The 17,239-nt window shown below is 40.5% G+C and overlaps 1 protein-coding gene across 1 annotated transcript in view; it reads left to right on the top strand.

Moving 5' to 3' along the window:
* The window catches only part of plekhg5b (pleckstrin homology domain containing, family G (with RhoGef domain) member 5b), an 84,209-nt gene extending 73,835 nt beyond the window's left edge, over positions 1-10,374 (top strand). The window contains exons 9-21 of the mRNA XM_031741934.2: positions 1,730-1,921; positions 3,152-3,319; positions 4,470-4,565; positions 4,823-5,023; positions 5,673-5,783; positions 5,901-6,050; positions 6,168-6,305; positions 6,392-6,511; positions 6,676-6,808; positions 6,979-7,094; positions 7,238-7,395; positions 7,579-8,652; positions 8,771-10,374. Of these exons, the coding sequence (XP_031597794.1) occupies positions 1,730-1,921; positions 3,152-3,319; positions 4,470-4,565; positions 4,823-5,023; positions 5,673-5,783; positions 5,901-6,050; positions 6,168-6,305; positions 6,392-6,511; positions 6,676-6,808; positions 6,979-7,094; positions 7,238-7,395; positions 7,579-8,652; positions 8,771-8,780 (2,667 nt within the window). The 3' untranslated portion in view covers positions 8,781-10,374. The remainder of the gene's footprint in view (positions 1-1,729; positions 1,922-3,151; positions 3,320-4,469; positions 4,566-4,822; positions 5,024-5,672; positions 5,784-5,900; positions 6,051-6,167; positions 6,306-6,391; positions 6,512-6,675; positions 6,809-6,978; positions 7,095-7,237; positions 7,396-7,578; positions 8,653-8,770) is intronic.
* Positions 10,375-17,239: the final 6,865 nt, after the last annotated feature.

Here is a 17,239-nt window from a genome sequence, read left to right as displayed (position 1 = left end):
TTTAAACTATTCACGGTGTTCATTTCTGATCCAAAGTTTCCTTCATGTATGCCATCTGATATGTAGAAATACTTTAGCTGCTTTTCTTTGCCATTATTACAGCCTGCTTTAAATGTATAAAACCCTGTTCTTTGATTGCCTCGTACAGCAAAGTCAGACAAATAAATCAGGTTTCAGTTTGGCCAGTTGTGCGCTCTCAGTAGCACAGGGTTCAGATTTTCCCTGTTTGACCATGGGGACTCGGCACTTCCTAACACCTGTGTCCTTGACCAGTTGGACCAACAAAAAGTCCCTAAATGGCTCCAGGCTCGTTTCCCTTTCAACTAAAGCGCCTCCAAATTTGTCTCTTTCCCCTCTTTCACTTTAGTTTTTGTTTTAAAGCCAAGATGTCACTCTGCAGTTGGGTCACTGCTCTCTTTGGTAATAACTCCTGAAAGATGAAAGGACTAAAAGCCCCTTGAAAATTTAGATTTACTTACTCATTATGCAACCTTGTATAGGACACTTATGCACCTTCACTGTAGTTAAGTGGTACCATTAGAGCCCTCCTGAAATGAGTCTTTACAATGCAACATTTCAGCCAGAGATTTTCATTTTTTAGCTTCTGTTTACATTCCATCGTGTAACATATACATGCTAGAAACTGTTTATGGTGACAGGCAGTTATTATTACTGTAGCTTGAAAACCGTTTACATTTTACAAGTAATCGAGGCTTTTTATCTAGTCTTCTTGTTCCTGCACTTTCCCTCAAGTAAAAGTCAAGTGCAGTTTTAATGTCTTAGTTTGCTTTAATCTGTGGTACATTTTAAAATTTGATAATCCTCAAATTATATGGCAGTTATTTGTAACAGTAAACTTTAAGCTGTGATGAATTAAAACTGGCTATTTGCTATTTTGTGACATTTCATGAGGAAAATTGGGCAAAATTACATGTGGATTATCTGATAGTGACCATAAGAGCTGTGAGTCTGACAGTTTTGGGCCAGAAGAATTGGAAAGTGCATCTGTGATATCCATCAGTGCAGCAGCTTGGTGTTTTGATCACATTGTGTTTGTGTAGGCTTGTTTGTGTTTCTGGGGGGGTGACGAGTAAAAGAATTTCACTGGAATGGCCGGTGAGTTTCAGAAACGGTGTCAGTGTCCAGGAATGTGAGTTCCTTTTGCTGTGAAGTGTGGGGGGGTGTCGATGTCCTGCCTCTTGCTGACTCCTGACCAGCAGATTCTTCAGCATTGACACTCCAGACGACAAAAACAACTGCTTCCTCAGATACTGAGGTGGCCCCTGTTTGTTTACTTTGCTGCTGCTCGTAAAGTGTACAGAGATTGCATGAGCGAGGGCGCACGGCAGGGCCTGCTGACAGGGTAACAATGGACAGGGAACAATGGCCAGACTCGGCCGTCTGTTCTTATGGAACAACCTCCTGCCTGCTCCTTGTGATGCAGTGAACATACACAGCGAGGAAGTGGCAGTCCTTCCCTCTCCTGTTTGTGTCCAAGCATTTGGATAGTTTTAACGGTCTTGTTGATGTCATCCCTGGCTGAGAATTCCCCTTTCAGATTTCCTGTTTGTCCTATCATTTCGTCATTGTCTCTTTCGATGCGTCTGGCTGGGAACAGTTATATTTCCCCTCATTCACTCATTGGATCTTTTTTTTCCTTTCATTTTCTGTTTTCCTCCTATTACGGTCTATCATGTAACTGATTTTTGTTTGTCTCTCTGTCTCGCAGGGTCAGGCCCGTCGGAGGAAGAACATAACAGAGTTTCTGGGTGAGGCGAATATCCCAACCCAGGATGCTCTGGGACAGATCGGTGGCTCTCTGCCCGCCGTAGGGGCTGGGCCCGACAGCTGGAAGAACCGTGCTGCCAGCCGCTTCAGTGGCTTCTTCAGTTCCAACGCTGGAGCGGGGTCCTTTGGCAAGGTAATGCTGACATGTTTGTGATCACATGATCACAGAAGCGAGTGCGATTGCTGTTCCAAGCAAAGTGCTGCACTTTCTTTTGGCTATAAAGGGCTGTAGGAGGCAGGCTTGTTGCCCAGACGATGTCTGAGATTAAGAAAACATTAAAAAAACAAACAGAACAGTAGCAAGTAGCAGTGGGAGGGGGTCAGAAGGCCATATCCCCCTTGAGCCCTGGTGAAGTCATTTCCTTTCAAAGTTCTCCTGACTTTTTGGCTCACATACTTTCCACCCAGCAGCTCTGGAAATGAGTAGGTAGAGGAAAAGCCTTCTCTTAGCACTCAGTTTTATCCACTCTTATCTTGATTTTTAAAATGCCATCTTTTCTGGAAATTTGCTACTTTTAACTTTTTATCACATGCCTGATAAACAAGTTTATCATAAGGAATGGAAAATAGGGAAGGCGTAAACCTGGCTCTGTTTAAAACTAACACAGTCGGCCTTTCAGCTCTCGTTAAAGATCGCAAGGTTAACCAAAGCAAAGCCATTCTCTTTCTGGATCAGAGGTTTTTGAAATTGATAATCAACTTTGATTCTAATGAAGGACAGGCACGCGCCCACACACACATGCCTTCCATTGTATCTCATCCCCTGAGGTCACATCCTTAACGGTGGCAGATGTCAAATGGAGACCGTTTCTGTCAGTCACCTGTCATTGCCGGGCCCATCCCTTTTCAATTTATTTGTTCCCCGTAACCCCCTCAGGGCCAGAGATCCTGCACCTGGGTCTGGACCTTTGGCATCCTCCATATTGTAGGGTTAAACAAAATCGAGTTGCTTTCACACTAAACTTTAGCGAGAAGTCCTAATTTTGGATCTTTTTCCCCCCATAAATTTATCACTTTTTGTTGACTGTTTTCAAGAAGCACAATCCTCCCGCTCCGTTTCTTTCCTCTGTTTTGTAGCACTCACCCCGCTCCCCCGTCTCCTATTGTTAAGATGGTCTCAATGCACGGAGCTCATTTTCATAACTACATAAGGCCTGCCAGCTTGAACAAAGACCTGAATAGCGGCCTAGGCGCCAGCAAGGACGGGATTCTGTATGCTTTATAATACACAGACCCCTCTCTACTTACAGTTTGAATGTAACAATAAACAGTCGCACAAATGGACAGTTACTTTTGTGTCTCTTTTTGTTTCCGTTCAAAATAATCACATCTTTTTTTGAAATTGTTTTTTATCTGATCACAGGAGGTGGATCGACTGGAGCAGCTCCAGAGCAAACTCCAGACCTACACAATGTTTGGATTTCCAAAGGTGCCGCGACAGCTCTCCTTCCACCAGGACTCCTGGGAGGAGGAGGAGGAGATCAACCTATCCCTAGAGGACAGCTGGCAGACGCTACTGGACAACTCAGAGGTACAGTGCAGATAGGCAAACCACACAAACACACCCACTTTTGTCTTCTCGTGTATACGCAGACATAATGGAAAAAATCAGTTTTCTACTAGAATCAATGCAGATATTTGTAACTTCCAGTGGTGTAATGCTGAACCATGAATAGTTTAGCATTACAATTTTCTCATTCATTGCATTACTTGCATGCATGCTGGTTTCTGGTGTGTGCCCAATTCTTACTTCCTTATATCTATCTTTATCATTCTTACACTCAACCTGATGCCTCCTTTCCTGAAATACTGGTTATAATGCACTTCGCTGTTATGTTACCACAAAGAACTGAATTTCTGTGCTGCACATCTCATGTCGTCACCAAGTTGTTGCACATGTTAACAAGTCCACGATGAATCAGCAGGGCTAGAGGTTGTTGCTCAACAGATACACTGTAAATGTACCTCTGATGTTAGTTACACCAAACACATTACTGTCTTGATTGCTGAAACACAATACTGTTGGTGATGTGAGTTATGGGGAAAAGAAATATGAGCACATCACAAGGAAACGATTGTTGCTTTTCTTGCGTGGTGTGACAGATTTCCTGTGGAATTTTTAAAACAATAAGCAACCGTCACAACTGCTGTACGAGCATGCAACGGCAGAATAGACTGACGTATGGATGCAATTTACATTATAGCATGAAATCATAAGGAAGTATGCAGAAATAATAAAGATGTATTTAATTAAAGAGTAAAGCGAAAAATGGTACAATAAAATGGTTTATTAGGCTCACACTATGTTGTACCACTTATTCTAAGCAATCAGTAACTTGATTTGTTTTGAAAGTGAACATTAAGTTCTCCAAAAGTTGAATCTATTCATCTGGTCATTAAGTTATTAAACGAACAATTAACTAAAAGTTCTTGGAATTGTCCTGTAAGTCATTTCATTTCTTACTTGTTTGTATATGTAAACATCTTCTGAGCAAATATTGTTGGGGAGTTTTAGTATTTGGTTTAAATGTCTGATGTAATCGTTGTACTCCAAACCCTGACACGGGAATGAGCTGCGATTAAAATGTCTAACCTAAAGGAAGTTTGTGCTAATATTGTAACAGTTGAGATGAACGTATAAATATTGTGGATGTTTATGAATAAAATCTGTGTGTGCGCAGACACTGACAAGACGCCAGTTCCACCAGCAGGAAGCAATATGGGAGCTGCTGCACACCGAGGCGACCTACATAAAGAAACTCCGAGTCATTACTGATGTAAGTGCAAAGAATGCTTTTGTTGTCTGTTCACGCGTATATAAATCGCATACTGTGTAAGATGAAGAGGGTTATGTAGTGTAAAAGATAAGACATACAATGAAGCTCTTTTTCATTAGACAGTGACAAAGTGTGGGGCCTTTATCATGTTCTAATAAACAAGGAGTTTAAGTTTAGACGTAACTGCAGTGCCTTACATCAGATTAGTGTCATAATATTCAGAGGCTTACGCTCTTTTTATGTCTCCCTTCTTGCAGTTGTTCCTGTGTGGGCTGCTGAACCTGCAGGAGAGCGGCCTGCTGACGGAGGTGGAGCCTGCCAAGTTGTTCAGCAATATTCAGGAGATCGCCCGCCTCCACACCTCCCTTTGGACCCAGGTCATGCTGCCTGCCCTGAATAAGGCTAGGCAAGCCCGGGCTCTGCTCGACCCCACTGACCTTCACCATGGTTTCAGAACGGTTAGTTTCAGACTCCACAGATGCGACAAAAGAGGGTTATTATAAATCCACAACCCTGCATGCACCCCCAGAAAACAAAAAAGAAAGACATCTAGTTAATTTAAATAGTATAGAAACTTTGTATCTTGGTTTAAAGCATTGAGTGCATCTTTCCAAAGTCAAAAAATCCAGATTTTTATATTTTTATAGCACATGTTAAAAAAAAAAAAAAAAAAAAAAAGCCTTTTTAAAAGTTTACTCTTTTTATCAAAATAAATGATCTTAAAAATTAGTCACCTTACTGTACTTTAATTAACATTACATAAATGTCAGAGTTTATCAATAACATTTTCATCCAACCTAACTTGTAACAAATAAGATGATCAGATAAAGGTGTGTTTGTTTACACTCTGTTTAAATAATGTAACTACCTGTGCTATGTTTAATATATAAGTGTGACTGATTATGTAACTATGATTCATATAAAGGTTTAGGTGTTTTATCAAAGGTACACTGCACTGGATGCCAGTAAACATCAAAACCTTGATGCTTCACAATTTTTAAGCATAAATTGGATAAGAAACATGTAAATTAGCAGCTAGTATGTCTTTGTTTTCCCGAAGACAGAAGTAAATATGACGCATGTCTTTGTTTCTGTGTACGGGTTCAGTTTGGCACCAGGTTCAAGCCCTACATCCGTTATTGCATGGAGGAGGAGGGTTGCATGGAGTACATGCGCACGCTTCTCAGGGACAATGAGCTCTTCAGGACCTACGTCACGGTAAGGTTTCTCTTACCATTATGATAATCCCAGACCCACTCTAATACAAAAAACTCATCCGTGGCTTTCTCCTCATTTCTGATGCCTGACTTCCTGCTTTTGTCTGACTCAATTCAGTGGGCAGAGACCAATAAGCAGTGTAACCGTCTGAAGCTGGCCGACATGTTGGCAAAGCCTCACCAGAGACTGACCAAATACCCGCTCCTACTGAAGATTCTTCTCAAGAAGACAGATGAACCAGCAACCCGTGACATCGTCAGCAGCATGGTAAGAACTTGGAAAACATTTAGAAAGTGCTGTTTTTCTCATTTACACTAAAGTAACCGATATGCTTTGACTGCTTGTCACCTGCCTGAGGTCTGAATGCAAATGTACGTTTTAAAGGTGGCCACAGTGGAGGGCTTTATCAACAGTGTAGACTCCCAGATGCGACAGCGTCAAGAACAGCAGAAGCTGGCCACCATCTCTGCCCGTATAGACTGCTATGAGGCTGTAGAGGGGAGCAGTGAAGAAGTGGAGAAGGTAGGAAACACTTTACAATACCCCAGTGCCCTAAAATTAGACTTCATGTCAAACTCGGCTTCACGCCTTTATCTTTTCCCCCTCAGATCCTCAAGGAGTACAACCACTTTGACCTCATGGCTCCCATGAGAGATGTATCACCGGAAGAGACTCGACAGCTGCATCTCGAGGGCGCGCTGAGGATGAAGGAGGGCAAAGACAGTAGGGTAAGACTGACTCACATGACTGCTTGGAAACACACGATCAGCTCTTCAGATTACACGTGGTTTCTCATGTTTCCTTTGCGGTTACGTAAAATCTCACAAAAACTGCAGATCTGTAAAACATTACAAGAGTTACCATAACTGAAATGAGTTTACTGTCCCCACAGATGGAGGTCTATTGTTTCCTGTTCACCGACCTGCTGCTAATTACTAAGCCGGTGAAAAGAGTGGAGAAAGTCAAAATTATCCGTCAGCCTCTCCTTATTCACAACGTCATCTGTAAGGAACTCAAAGACCCCGGTGAGTACTCAAATACTGACTTTAACTCCTGAATAATATATATTTTTTTTTAATAAAGCAGAAAATCCAGGAAATTCTCACCTTTTGAGAAGCTATTCAACTATTTAACTATATTGGTGACTTTTTAATCCACACAGTACTAAATTTTTCACGTTTAATGTCTCCTACAGGCTCTTTCATCCTCATCTACCTCAATGAATTCAAGAGTGCAGTGGCAGCGTACACTTTCCAAGCCAACAGCGCCACCCAGGGGCGAAGTTGGATAGATGCAATCTGCAATGTCCAGGTAGGATAGCAATTTTTTTATTATAGAAAAAATATCGGACAGCATCCAGATATTAGATTTTTATGTTTTTTGTAATTTAATTTTAGAAAAATTAATTTTACAGTTATTTACATATTTAATGTAAATGGTGCTTTTCACTTTAGAACCAGCTTCAAAGGCTTCGCACTGAGGAGTTCCTCCGCCAGCAGGACAGTCAGAAGAGATGTATGGGGGATGGAGAAGAGGAGGAGGAGGAAGATGAGAGCAGCAACTCCACTACAAGTTCCCCTTTGCTGAGTCACAAGGATCAGCAAAACTCAAGGTACTGAAGTGTAAAGAATAAAATCAGCTGCACATTTGTAACACAAAACTCTACACAAATTGTTTTCTTAAAATCTCAAACTATTCCTTAAAGTGCTCCATTATTGTCTCTGTTTGATGTTTTCCTTACACGCTTTCTGGTGAGCTTTTTAAATCTAACGTTCAACCAAAACTCTCCTTTCAGTCAATCAGACGGTTCCACCGAGACCCTGTCAGTGATGGATGTCGATGAGCCCGGCGAGCACTCAGAAACTCCTGTTTCCAACATGAACCTCCAGGGAAGCGCTAATAAAGACTTGGATAGTGCTGTGGGTTCCCTTTCTGAAAGGTCTATGGGTCAGAAGTCATCAAGTCCCCTCAGAGTCCACTCTGCCATCTACACTGAGCACAACCAGGGCACGGGACCAGACAGTGAGGACCTGGACCCCCAGTGCCGCTCTCTTTCCATGGACAGCGCCTACGGTACCCTCTCCCCTGAATCCCTCCTAAGAGAACTGCAGCCACAGCCTGGCCAAAGTGAAGGCGAGGAGACTGAGGAGGAAGAGGGAGACAGGGAGGGTCAGGAGCCAGAGCACGAAGAGACAGAATTAGAAGATGTGGATGAAGAAGAGGAAGAAGAAGAAGAGGAGGAGGATGCTTCATTAGGGTCTCAGGTGTCAGTCGTCCAGTCCTCTAAACCTCGCCGGCGGCCTCATGTACAGCCCCGACTCCATTGCCTTCAGGGGTTGTCCTCTCTGGCTCTATCCCGCTCCGAAGACAACCTCCTGCAACGCTTTCATGGTAACCACCCCATCTCCCACACACACTCGCTCAGCTCTGAGACGCAGGACCAATCGCTGTGCGGAGACATGGACACGTCAAAGCTGTCGCACAGTAAGAGCATGTCCGAGCTGGACCAGAACTCGTCAGTGGAAAACAAGGAGTTATTTTCCACTGACCTTGACCAGCCTGACGATTGCTTGAGCATTAGCTTGCCCTCTGACAAACTCAGTGCCACCCTGAGGAGGGCGGAAGCCAGGCATGGCCACGGGGCGCCTGACGGACAATGCGAGGATAACGATTCCCAGAGCAACAGCTCAGATGGGGAAGTGACTCCTTCTGCCTGCTTAGATAAGAAAGCCAAGTCAGCAGCAGCCAGTGACTCAGGGGAGGCATCGCCCAAAAAGAGAAAATCTCCAGGCCAACACAAGAAGCTGACGCTGGCTCAGCTGTACAGGATACGCACCACTCTTGTCCTGAACTCCACACTGACAGCATCGTAAGTCATTACTTCTATTATACAAGAAATAATCTGATAGTTTGAGAAGAAACTGGGGGGCGTGTGCACTGCATCTACAAGGGATGTGTGTATTAATGTTATCCTTTTTTCCCCCCAGGGAGGTATAACAGCTCTTCCAAATGCTGACTGGTGGCATATGGACATTACAAGGAAGAATCCCTATTTTATGAGGATGGACTGAACTGAACACACAAATGCACTCGCTCTCTTCCTGCCCTCTCCCTTCCTGTTGCTTTTTGGACAATGACTGTCCCCTTTTTTTTTTTAACATCACAACAATAGCAATCCATTTGTGTTTTTGATTTTGCTGTTGCGTTTGTTTCCAAATTACTCAAATGGGAGGGAGGGGCAGAGAGATATTAACTGCTTGCACTTTGCAATGGAAGTAGCATTAATGGGGGCTGGAACCTTAAGTTGGACTTGGGGCGGAGTACGTAAGGAGCCCCTACAGAGAGGAGGCATCCCGGCGGAGGCCTTAAGACCTCATTACTGCACTCCACACCGGAGAAAAGGCAGAGCTGAGTCCTGCACATCTCCCTTCTCCTGAGGTGAAAAGAGGGAACACTAAATCTTGAAAATCTTCTGTACACGTGGCTGAACAAGAAAACGGCGCCTAAGACGAGCTCCTGATACTTGTACTAGTCCTGGTTTGCTTCAGAAAAGTAAAAAAAAAAATTGCACAGTTATCTTTGTTAAGTAGAAAAATCACTAATGAGTGAATTTACATTTACAGTCACAATGAATTTTTATTTGTATGTGTTTGCTGTAAAGACATCTGTGTGTGACTGTGAATGAATGTCTGCATTTGACTTTGAGTCCAATCCTGACTGAACCAAAATTGCTCCCGTTCTATTACAAACACAAAGATGGAAGACTTGCAGAGCTGGTAGATTCCCAGCAAAAAAACTAATTAAATAAATAAAAGTGCAAAAAGGCAAAGCAAGTCCAAAGCAGCCAATCACATATCAGCTCATAAAGACTTGATTCTTCTTTATTTGATTATAGGTTGAACTGGTGAGAAGATTTTCCTAAAAAATAGACAGAACATGGGTGACTAAAGCTGTTTTGTGGAATTTTCTGCACTATATAAAGGCTTGGATGGCTTACAAGCACACACAGGAACTGATTTATAGGAAAAACAAAAGGAGTGCACACTTGATTGTGTTTCTTGCTAGAAAGAGGAGGCTAAATAAAAAGTTTGGGGTGGTGACTCTCATTTTAGATGAATTGTGTTCTCTGGGAGATTTAAGGGGAAGAAAAAAAGCAGCAAACGTAACATTCACACTGATGTTTGGCTTTTCAGATCAGTAATTACTGACTTTACTCAAAATGTGGCCCAAACCAAATAAGTTAAGTGTTTAGTTTTTTGTGTGTTTATGTAATATTTATTATGACTCCTTTGTTTTATATATAAGATATTGTTTATATTGTTTGCTTCTGTGTTTTGTGATTTCTTTTTTTTTTTTGGTCAATTTAGTCTTAATATTTTTTTCCTTGGCAGGCATTAATGTGCTATGAACCAAAATAATGTGTTTCCTTTTTCAGGAATGACTATAAAGTGTCTTACAAAATAATAATTCAACAAAGGCTCAAATACAGATACAATCCCTCTTTTTAATGGTTTAATCCAATGTAATGGAGTGATTTGAGGAGAGAGGCTGAACCTGAACGGCATGGCATTAAAACAACATGAACTGGTCAGACTGTTCCCGTCTCTTGTGTTTTTAACCACGCAGACAGCAGGTGGCGAAAGAACGTTTAGGGGCAAATTACACCAGACGGATCACCGCTGTGTGTGGCAGCAATTCACTACATCGACTTATTTGATATAAGATCAGCTGAGCAGTGAGTAAGCAGTGGCAGACGACGTATTGGCATATTTAGATTACATAAGAACTTTAATATATACAGTGCAACAACACACTACAAAAAATACTGCACTGCAGACACACTGCAATAATACCGTTCGAAGCAAATAACAGAAAAATAAAAGTACTTACTAAGAGGTTATCTGACTCTGAAATGTTTTTAAACGATAGTACTTTTAAAAATATAAGTGCTAATTAATAATTAATTTTAATACCTGAGTAAAATTATCTCTGGAGACAAGTTGTTTTTTTTTTTAACACACTGTTAAATTCAACCACGCTATTGTGTACTTCTACAGTAATACATTTAAGAAGGGACTCTTGTACATTTATCCCAAAGCTGTAGTTGCTTTACAGTTGATTACATCAATTTTGTTCATGTTTTGAATATTTCATAAATTTTTATTTTAAATAAAGTCATATAGTGACAAAAACATATCTTTATGACAGCTGCATAACCAAAACTTACGCAAAATCTCAGGAGAAAGGTCACAGACTGAAGTTTATTTGACTTATTCTGGCCATGCCAACATGTGCTGACATTTCTGCCCAGTGACCTCCATTAGAGCACAAGGCCAAAATTTACTGTGTGATTTGCTTTTCTCTGAAGTTTGTGTAAGCGTTACCTTTTCACCTGTAACTTCAGCTTTGGTTTAGTACCGTAAATATAATGGGAAAGCACAAAGCACAAATGCTGAACTAGTTTTGAATGTAAAATGTTAACATTTATTGTAATTACAAGTATTAGCTGCAGTGTTGAAATGTGCTTTGAGTAAAGAGTAAAAAGTTTAAAATTTATAGGCAAATAGACAAAGTAGAATTATAATGCTGCTTCAAACCACTTGTATTCTACTTAGTTTGGCTTTAATTTAGAGTCAAAGAGCATTTATATTTTCCAGTTAAGTTTCTGGGAACTCATTTGGATCACATAGCGAGTACAGCTGTCTGTCTGGGCCGACCGTCTGCTTGAAATTCCCAGAAAGTTCAGATGAGGTGAAATCCGACCCGTCTCAACAGTAAACGGTCCGATGAACATGTGGAGCATTAGACCAGAGCCTAATGGCCGAGAGTAACGTCCTGGCCAAGGTGTATTTACAGGTGATTATATCAGCTAATCGGTGGATTACAGCATGTTGAATCCACACAAGCCCCTAAGCTGCAGGAAAAAGACAGTGCGGCCCTGTGGGATTTTCTGTTTAATCTGGTCCCAGAATGCAGCGGCCCCTCCCATTCTCACATCTGGCCCACTGGGATTTACTGTTGTAATCCTTGATTTTAAAACAATTTTATTATGCTTTACTGCTGATACGCTGAACTTTAATTAAATAAAATGCAGCTTTCTATTTTAGCTCTGAAGTAATTACACATCCCAGTTCTATTAGCCTCTGCTAAGTAAGTAATGAGGTTGTGCCATGATGGCTGCAATCTGTCTGAAACCTATAGAGTACATGCAAGTACATTATGACGCACTATAAAATATGAACAAGTTATAAGGTAAAAAAGGGATGTTGCAACACACCCGCATTAGGCCTTTTTAACAACAATCGTTGAATAAAGATGCTATGAAGAAACATTTCTGTGCCATCTCTTAAAGTACAGAACAGAACAGAAATGTGCATAAACACTAAACGGTGTAACTTTACTTACTTCTCCCTTTTTGCTTTTCTCTGCATGAAGTCTGGTGCAAATGTGCTGCGTACAGCTGGGGCAGCAGAGGGTTAACACCACTTGCTGTGGCAGATGTCAAAAACCATGCTGTAAAAAATGTCCGATTAACACAAAGGGGCACTTTGGCAAATCCTGATTATAGGAGCACTTTCATTTATTAAACTCTGCCAATCCTCTGTACTCTTTCTGAGCGGGGATTAAAACCAGGTAGACACTATTGTCTATCTAAACAATCCCTCTTTAAGCTCTAGCCGTTTCCCAGTGGTCTGACCAGGCCTGGCTGGCTGGCTGCTTGCCTGCCTGTAATCTCAATAGGGGCTTATAGGTCACTACTACCACTACACATTTCCATTCATCAACATCATCCCCTCTAAAGGGACTAGGTGATTGGATTTAGGACATGTTTTACAGGGTCAGAAAAAAAGAGAACAGCAAACTGAAGCGTGTTTACAAGCGCTGTGCTGTGAAAAGGCCAGTGGACGAGTGGCAGCCATATGGAATGGATAACCCTGGGAACATCTGCCCTCGATCACAACCAACGCCACTAGACTGATGCCTGTGACCTTCAGATGATGCAAAGGAACATCTGGTACTTTTCTGCTCTCACGGACCCCTGGAAACCGCATTAAGTAGACAAATAGCAACAAGGACGTCCATATGTTATTCGTAAAACTCCTTGCTGTAAAACAGGGGCTGCATGAGGTCCACTCTGTGGAACAATGAGCTAGCAAACTAACTTTATAAATGCTTACAAATCACAAATAATTAAACCATTAAACTATTGTTTAATAGAATTTTATAGAATTTATCCACCATAAAATACTTTCCTACACTAGTTTGTCAACAGTGGGGGTTCAGACAATCCCTATGAACAAGCATTTGTCAACAATGGGAAGGAAAAACTCCCTTTTAACAGGAAGAAACCCCGAGCGTGAGGGAAGGAAGACAGGACAAAAGCTACACTGTGGAAGAGAGCCATAGATTAATAATAACAAGATGCTATATAAACACACACAAAGTGAAAAGAGGCGAGTGAAGAAGAAACACAGGGAAGACCACAGCAGCCTAGGTGTATTGCGGTGTAACTACAGGAGGGTTCAGGGTCACCTGATCCAGCCCCAATTATAAGTTTTATTTAAAAAGAAAGTTTTAAACTTAAAAAAATTTAAAACAGAAAAGGCGATTTCCCCCCAAATCTAAACTGGAAGCTGGTTCCACAGAAGAGAGGCCTGAAAGCTGAAGGGTCGACCTGCCATTGTCTGTGGAACAATGATCTAGCAAACTAGATCCAGTAAACAAGCAGTCTGAGAGCAAAGTGCTCTCGTGAGATCTTGAGGACCTTATAGTACCTGAAATTTGTGGCCTGATTATTCAAGACCTTGTATGTGAGAAAGATTTTAAATTGGATTCATTCTGGATTTAACAGGGAGCCATTGAAGAGAGGCCAATATAAAAAAAAAAATGGTTTCTCTTCTTTGTGTCAGGTTTCTCCTGACAGAGCTCTGGCTTACTCACCGTACTATGTGTCCCAGTGGCACATATTACACTGTAAAAAAAGAAAAATGTAGAAAAACTGTTTTTTACGGAACTTCACCGACTTTTTTAGATTTACAGTATATTTTCACTACCATTAATGGAAAATTCTGTTTATAATACTATTTACAGCCACTTCTTTTCACTGTCTGTAACTCTTTTAAAGTACTTTTTTATATCCTTAGCCACAAATTTCTATATAATTAAAACCCAATACAGCGTTTGGTTGAAAATTTTTGAATTTAAACTTATATTAATCTGTGCTTAGGAGACAACAGTGCCGCTACATTACTGTTAAATATCCTTTTATTCTACAAAAACTATACTTAAATATAATGACAGAATCCATCTCATCATAAAATGACCAAACAGCTAATATATTAACAAAATAACTCACAATCTTTTTAGCATTTTTATTTTCCTTGAAATCAGTTTGTCCTCATCTAAATGTGTTTTCTTCAAACAGGACACCTGCAAACATTGACAAAAAATGTAACAATATTTAACAATCTCCTGAGTACATTTAAGCTGTAATCACTGCCCTGTTGTTGTTTTGTCTCAGCCAAACAGTTAAGTTGTTGTTTGCATCCTTGTTTGTCCAACCATGACAGAGTATGCGTATATAGTCAACTCACCTTTGATTACCAAATTGCATTTACTTCATCAGTGAATCCAAGTGAACATTTGACCTAGATTAACACTGTAGGGTCTTTATCCTACCATATAAAGTGACTTGAGACAAGATTTATTTACTGTTAAGTAATGCTATATGAATAAAACTGAACAGATCTAAAGAAGGTATCCCGGAAATTTGGGTTTATTGGAGCAAAACAGATGGATGACCACAGCCCTCAGCGCAAGGCTGGCAAGACTTTCCCCCATATAAGAAATAAATAAAACACAGAATAAAACATTCAAATAAAAATAGATCAAGACAGATTACTATACCAAACTTAAAGATTTACTGGATCTGTTCTGTCTTCTCTTGCTTTTAAAGAAAATGAGGAGCAAAGAATAATTAGAAGTGTTTGTCCTGATGATAACTTTAAACTGTAAACAGCAGCTAAGTGAATAAGGATAAGGGGAGAAAAGATTGACATATTTCACGACCCTTAAATATAAGAGAAGCCTCTGAAAAGGAGGCCACAGTTACTTTCCAAGCAAAAACCTCTGCTTGTGCTCACAGACCCTAAATTTCAACAAATAAGACGATAATAAGGCAAAACTAAGTGACACAAGAGGCCAGGGGAGGAGCAAGCATGAAGAGACATGCTGTGTGTGCACACAGCTGTGCTCAGTACCTCTCTCCATGTACCAGCATGACAAAGTCCAGAATGCACTTCAACAGTAGGGGTTAACCTGTTGCTGTTTTGTTCTTCCAGCTCAGCCATTAAAGAACTTATTAGAGTCCCAGAATGATTTCTTCCTGTCTATACCTGAGTAGAACCTTGAAGTTTTCACTTTTCCCAGTTATCTACATCGCTGACTTTAGCTCATTAGCTAGCTAACAGTCACAGCTGTGTAAAACCCAGAGAGAAGGAGACAGTGTTACTATAGTATTAATGAATACTGGTCTTTATCCAGCGCTGGATAAAGGTCGCACGTTTGCATAAATCAGGTTTGTATACATTATGATTCAGACATTATAAATACACTGTTTAATTCAGACTAGTTCAGTACATGCAGCCACAAAGGGAAGGGTGACAGTTATTCAGGTGATGCTCATGATCATCATCCTCCGCAAGGCCTGTAACCCACACAAGGTCACTGATAAAAAGGCTGGCTGTTGGCAGAATGATGAATCAAAGCATTTCAATAGAAAGGAAAAATCTGATAGGAAAAGCTGCAGACAGCAGCAGAGATGACGGCAGCCTACTTGTGAAAAATTGTTTGAAGAACTTGGGAGAGCATTATTAAAAATATTTAGTTTTTCATCATAGTCTACTGTTCTCATAATTTAAAAAAAACAAACAGTCTTGCTCCTTTATTTCAATGCCTGGAGGCAATCTTTTTATACTAATGTCACCATGAACTTCTTTATGATAACCCGCCTGACTCTGGACTTCCTGGAATTGTTGCAGGAGGTTAAATAATAAATGATCTATGAGGAATGAGTCAATTAATAATTATCTGCCACTATAAACGTTCAGTGTTAGATTACAGGAGAACACATGAGTTTATCTGAAAGACAAGCACAATAAAAAAAGCAATATAGTAAGTGTTGTTGTAACCACTTGTTACAACAAAGGTATGCAGAGGACACTCAGCAGACCATATGAGCCACTGCAGTCAGCTAAGAATGAAAACTGAGGCTACATTTCACACAAGCTCACCAAAACTGCACAATTGGAAAAACAAACATTGGACAATGTTGCCTTATGTGATGATTTTCAATTTCTGCTGCGACAATGATCGGGTAGTGGTTCAGACTGCTGGTGGTGGTGTGATGATGTGGAGGCTATTTTCCTTGCACTTTGAGCTCCTTTGTATAAACTAGATACTGGTTAATGCTACAGCCTACCTATTGTTGCTAACCGTGTCCATCCCTTTATGACAACACCGTACCCATCTTCCGATGTCTGCTTCCAGTAGGATGAAGCATCATGTCATTAAGCTCAGATCATCTCACACTGGTTTTTTGAACTTGACTGTAGCTTAAATAGACTCCACAGTCAAGAGAACTCGGTCCATGTATATTCTACTGAACTTCAGAAAAACTTTAAGGTACTTTCATTTTACTTGAGTATATTTGAATATTGTTTAAAGTATTTAATCTCTAATTTTTGCTTTAAAATATAAGCAATATGATAAACTTCGGCACTTTTACTGCAACAGTCCATTAAAAGAGTGCAGGTTGAAAACATTTGCAGGTGGGTAAATAAATTGCCAACATCTAGGTCTTGACCTTTTTTTTATGAGCTTTTATATGCCAGAAGCCCTAACTTATATTCAGGTGTCAACACCACATTTACCACAGAGGAGCTAAATAAAAACCAATCCGCTTTTAAAACTAACAGTTGTCATTGGTTAAAGTACCAAATCTGCATGATGGGTTGCATTTGGGTCACAAGTAAACAGTGACTCCCACCCCCCACCCCCCTCACACCACTGATAAAGATGGGACACCAGTCGGTTCAGGTATTAAACACAGAACACATTGTCAGATTAATTGTGTGATTATGCTGTAAATATTAAATGTACCGGACTTACATTTTAATCCCTCTGTCCTCTAGTATTGCTTTGCTTTGAACGGGTTTCCATTCAATTTAGAAATGAGTGATTTGTATTTCATGTTCTAGGCTGCTGCCCTAAGAAGACAATATTGTAATTACAATAAGCTTCTTATACGCTGATACAATTATTGAGGTGAGGAGTTTATTCTGTTGCGTGAAAGTGGGACCTTATGCTCTTTCAATTTAGAAAACAACACAAGTTTGATGAGGATAAAGAAATTTGATCCCAGAGCATATGCCACGTCTTTGTGGAATTATTTTATG

Source organism: Oreochromis aureus, linkage group 20, assembly GCF_013358895.1.
Source record: "Oreochromis aureus strain Israel breed Guangdong linkage group 20, ZZ_aureus, whole genome shotgun sequence".
NCBI classification, from domain to species: Eukaryota; Metazoa; Chordata; class Actinopteri; order Cichliformes; family Cichlidae; genus Oreochromis; species Oreochromis aureus.
This window is presented reverse-complemented; position numbering and strand designations above follow the sequence as displayed.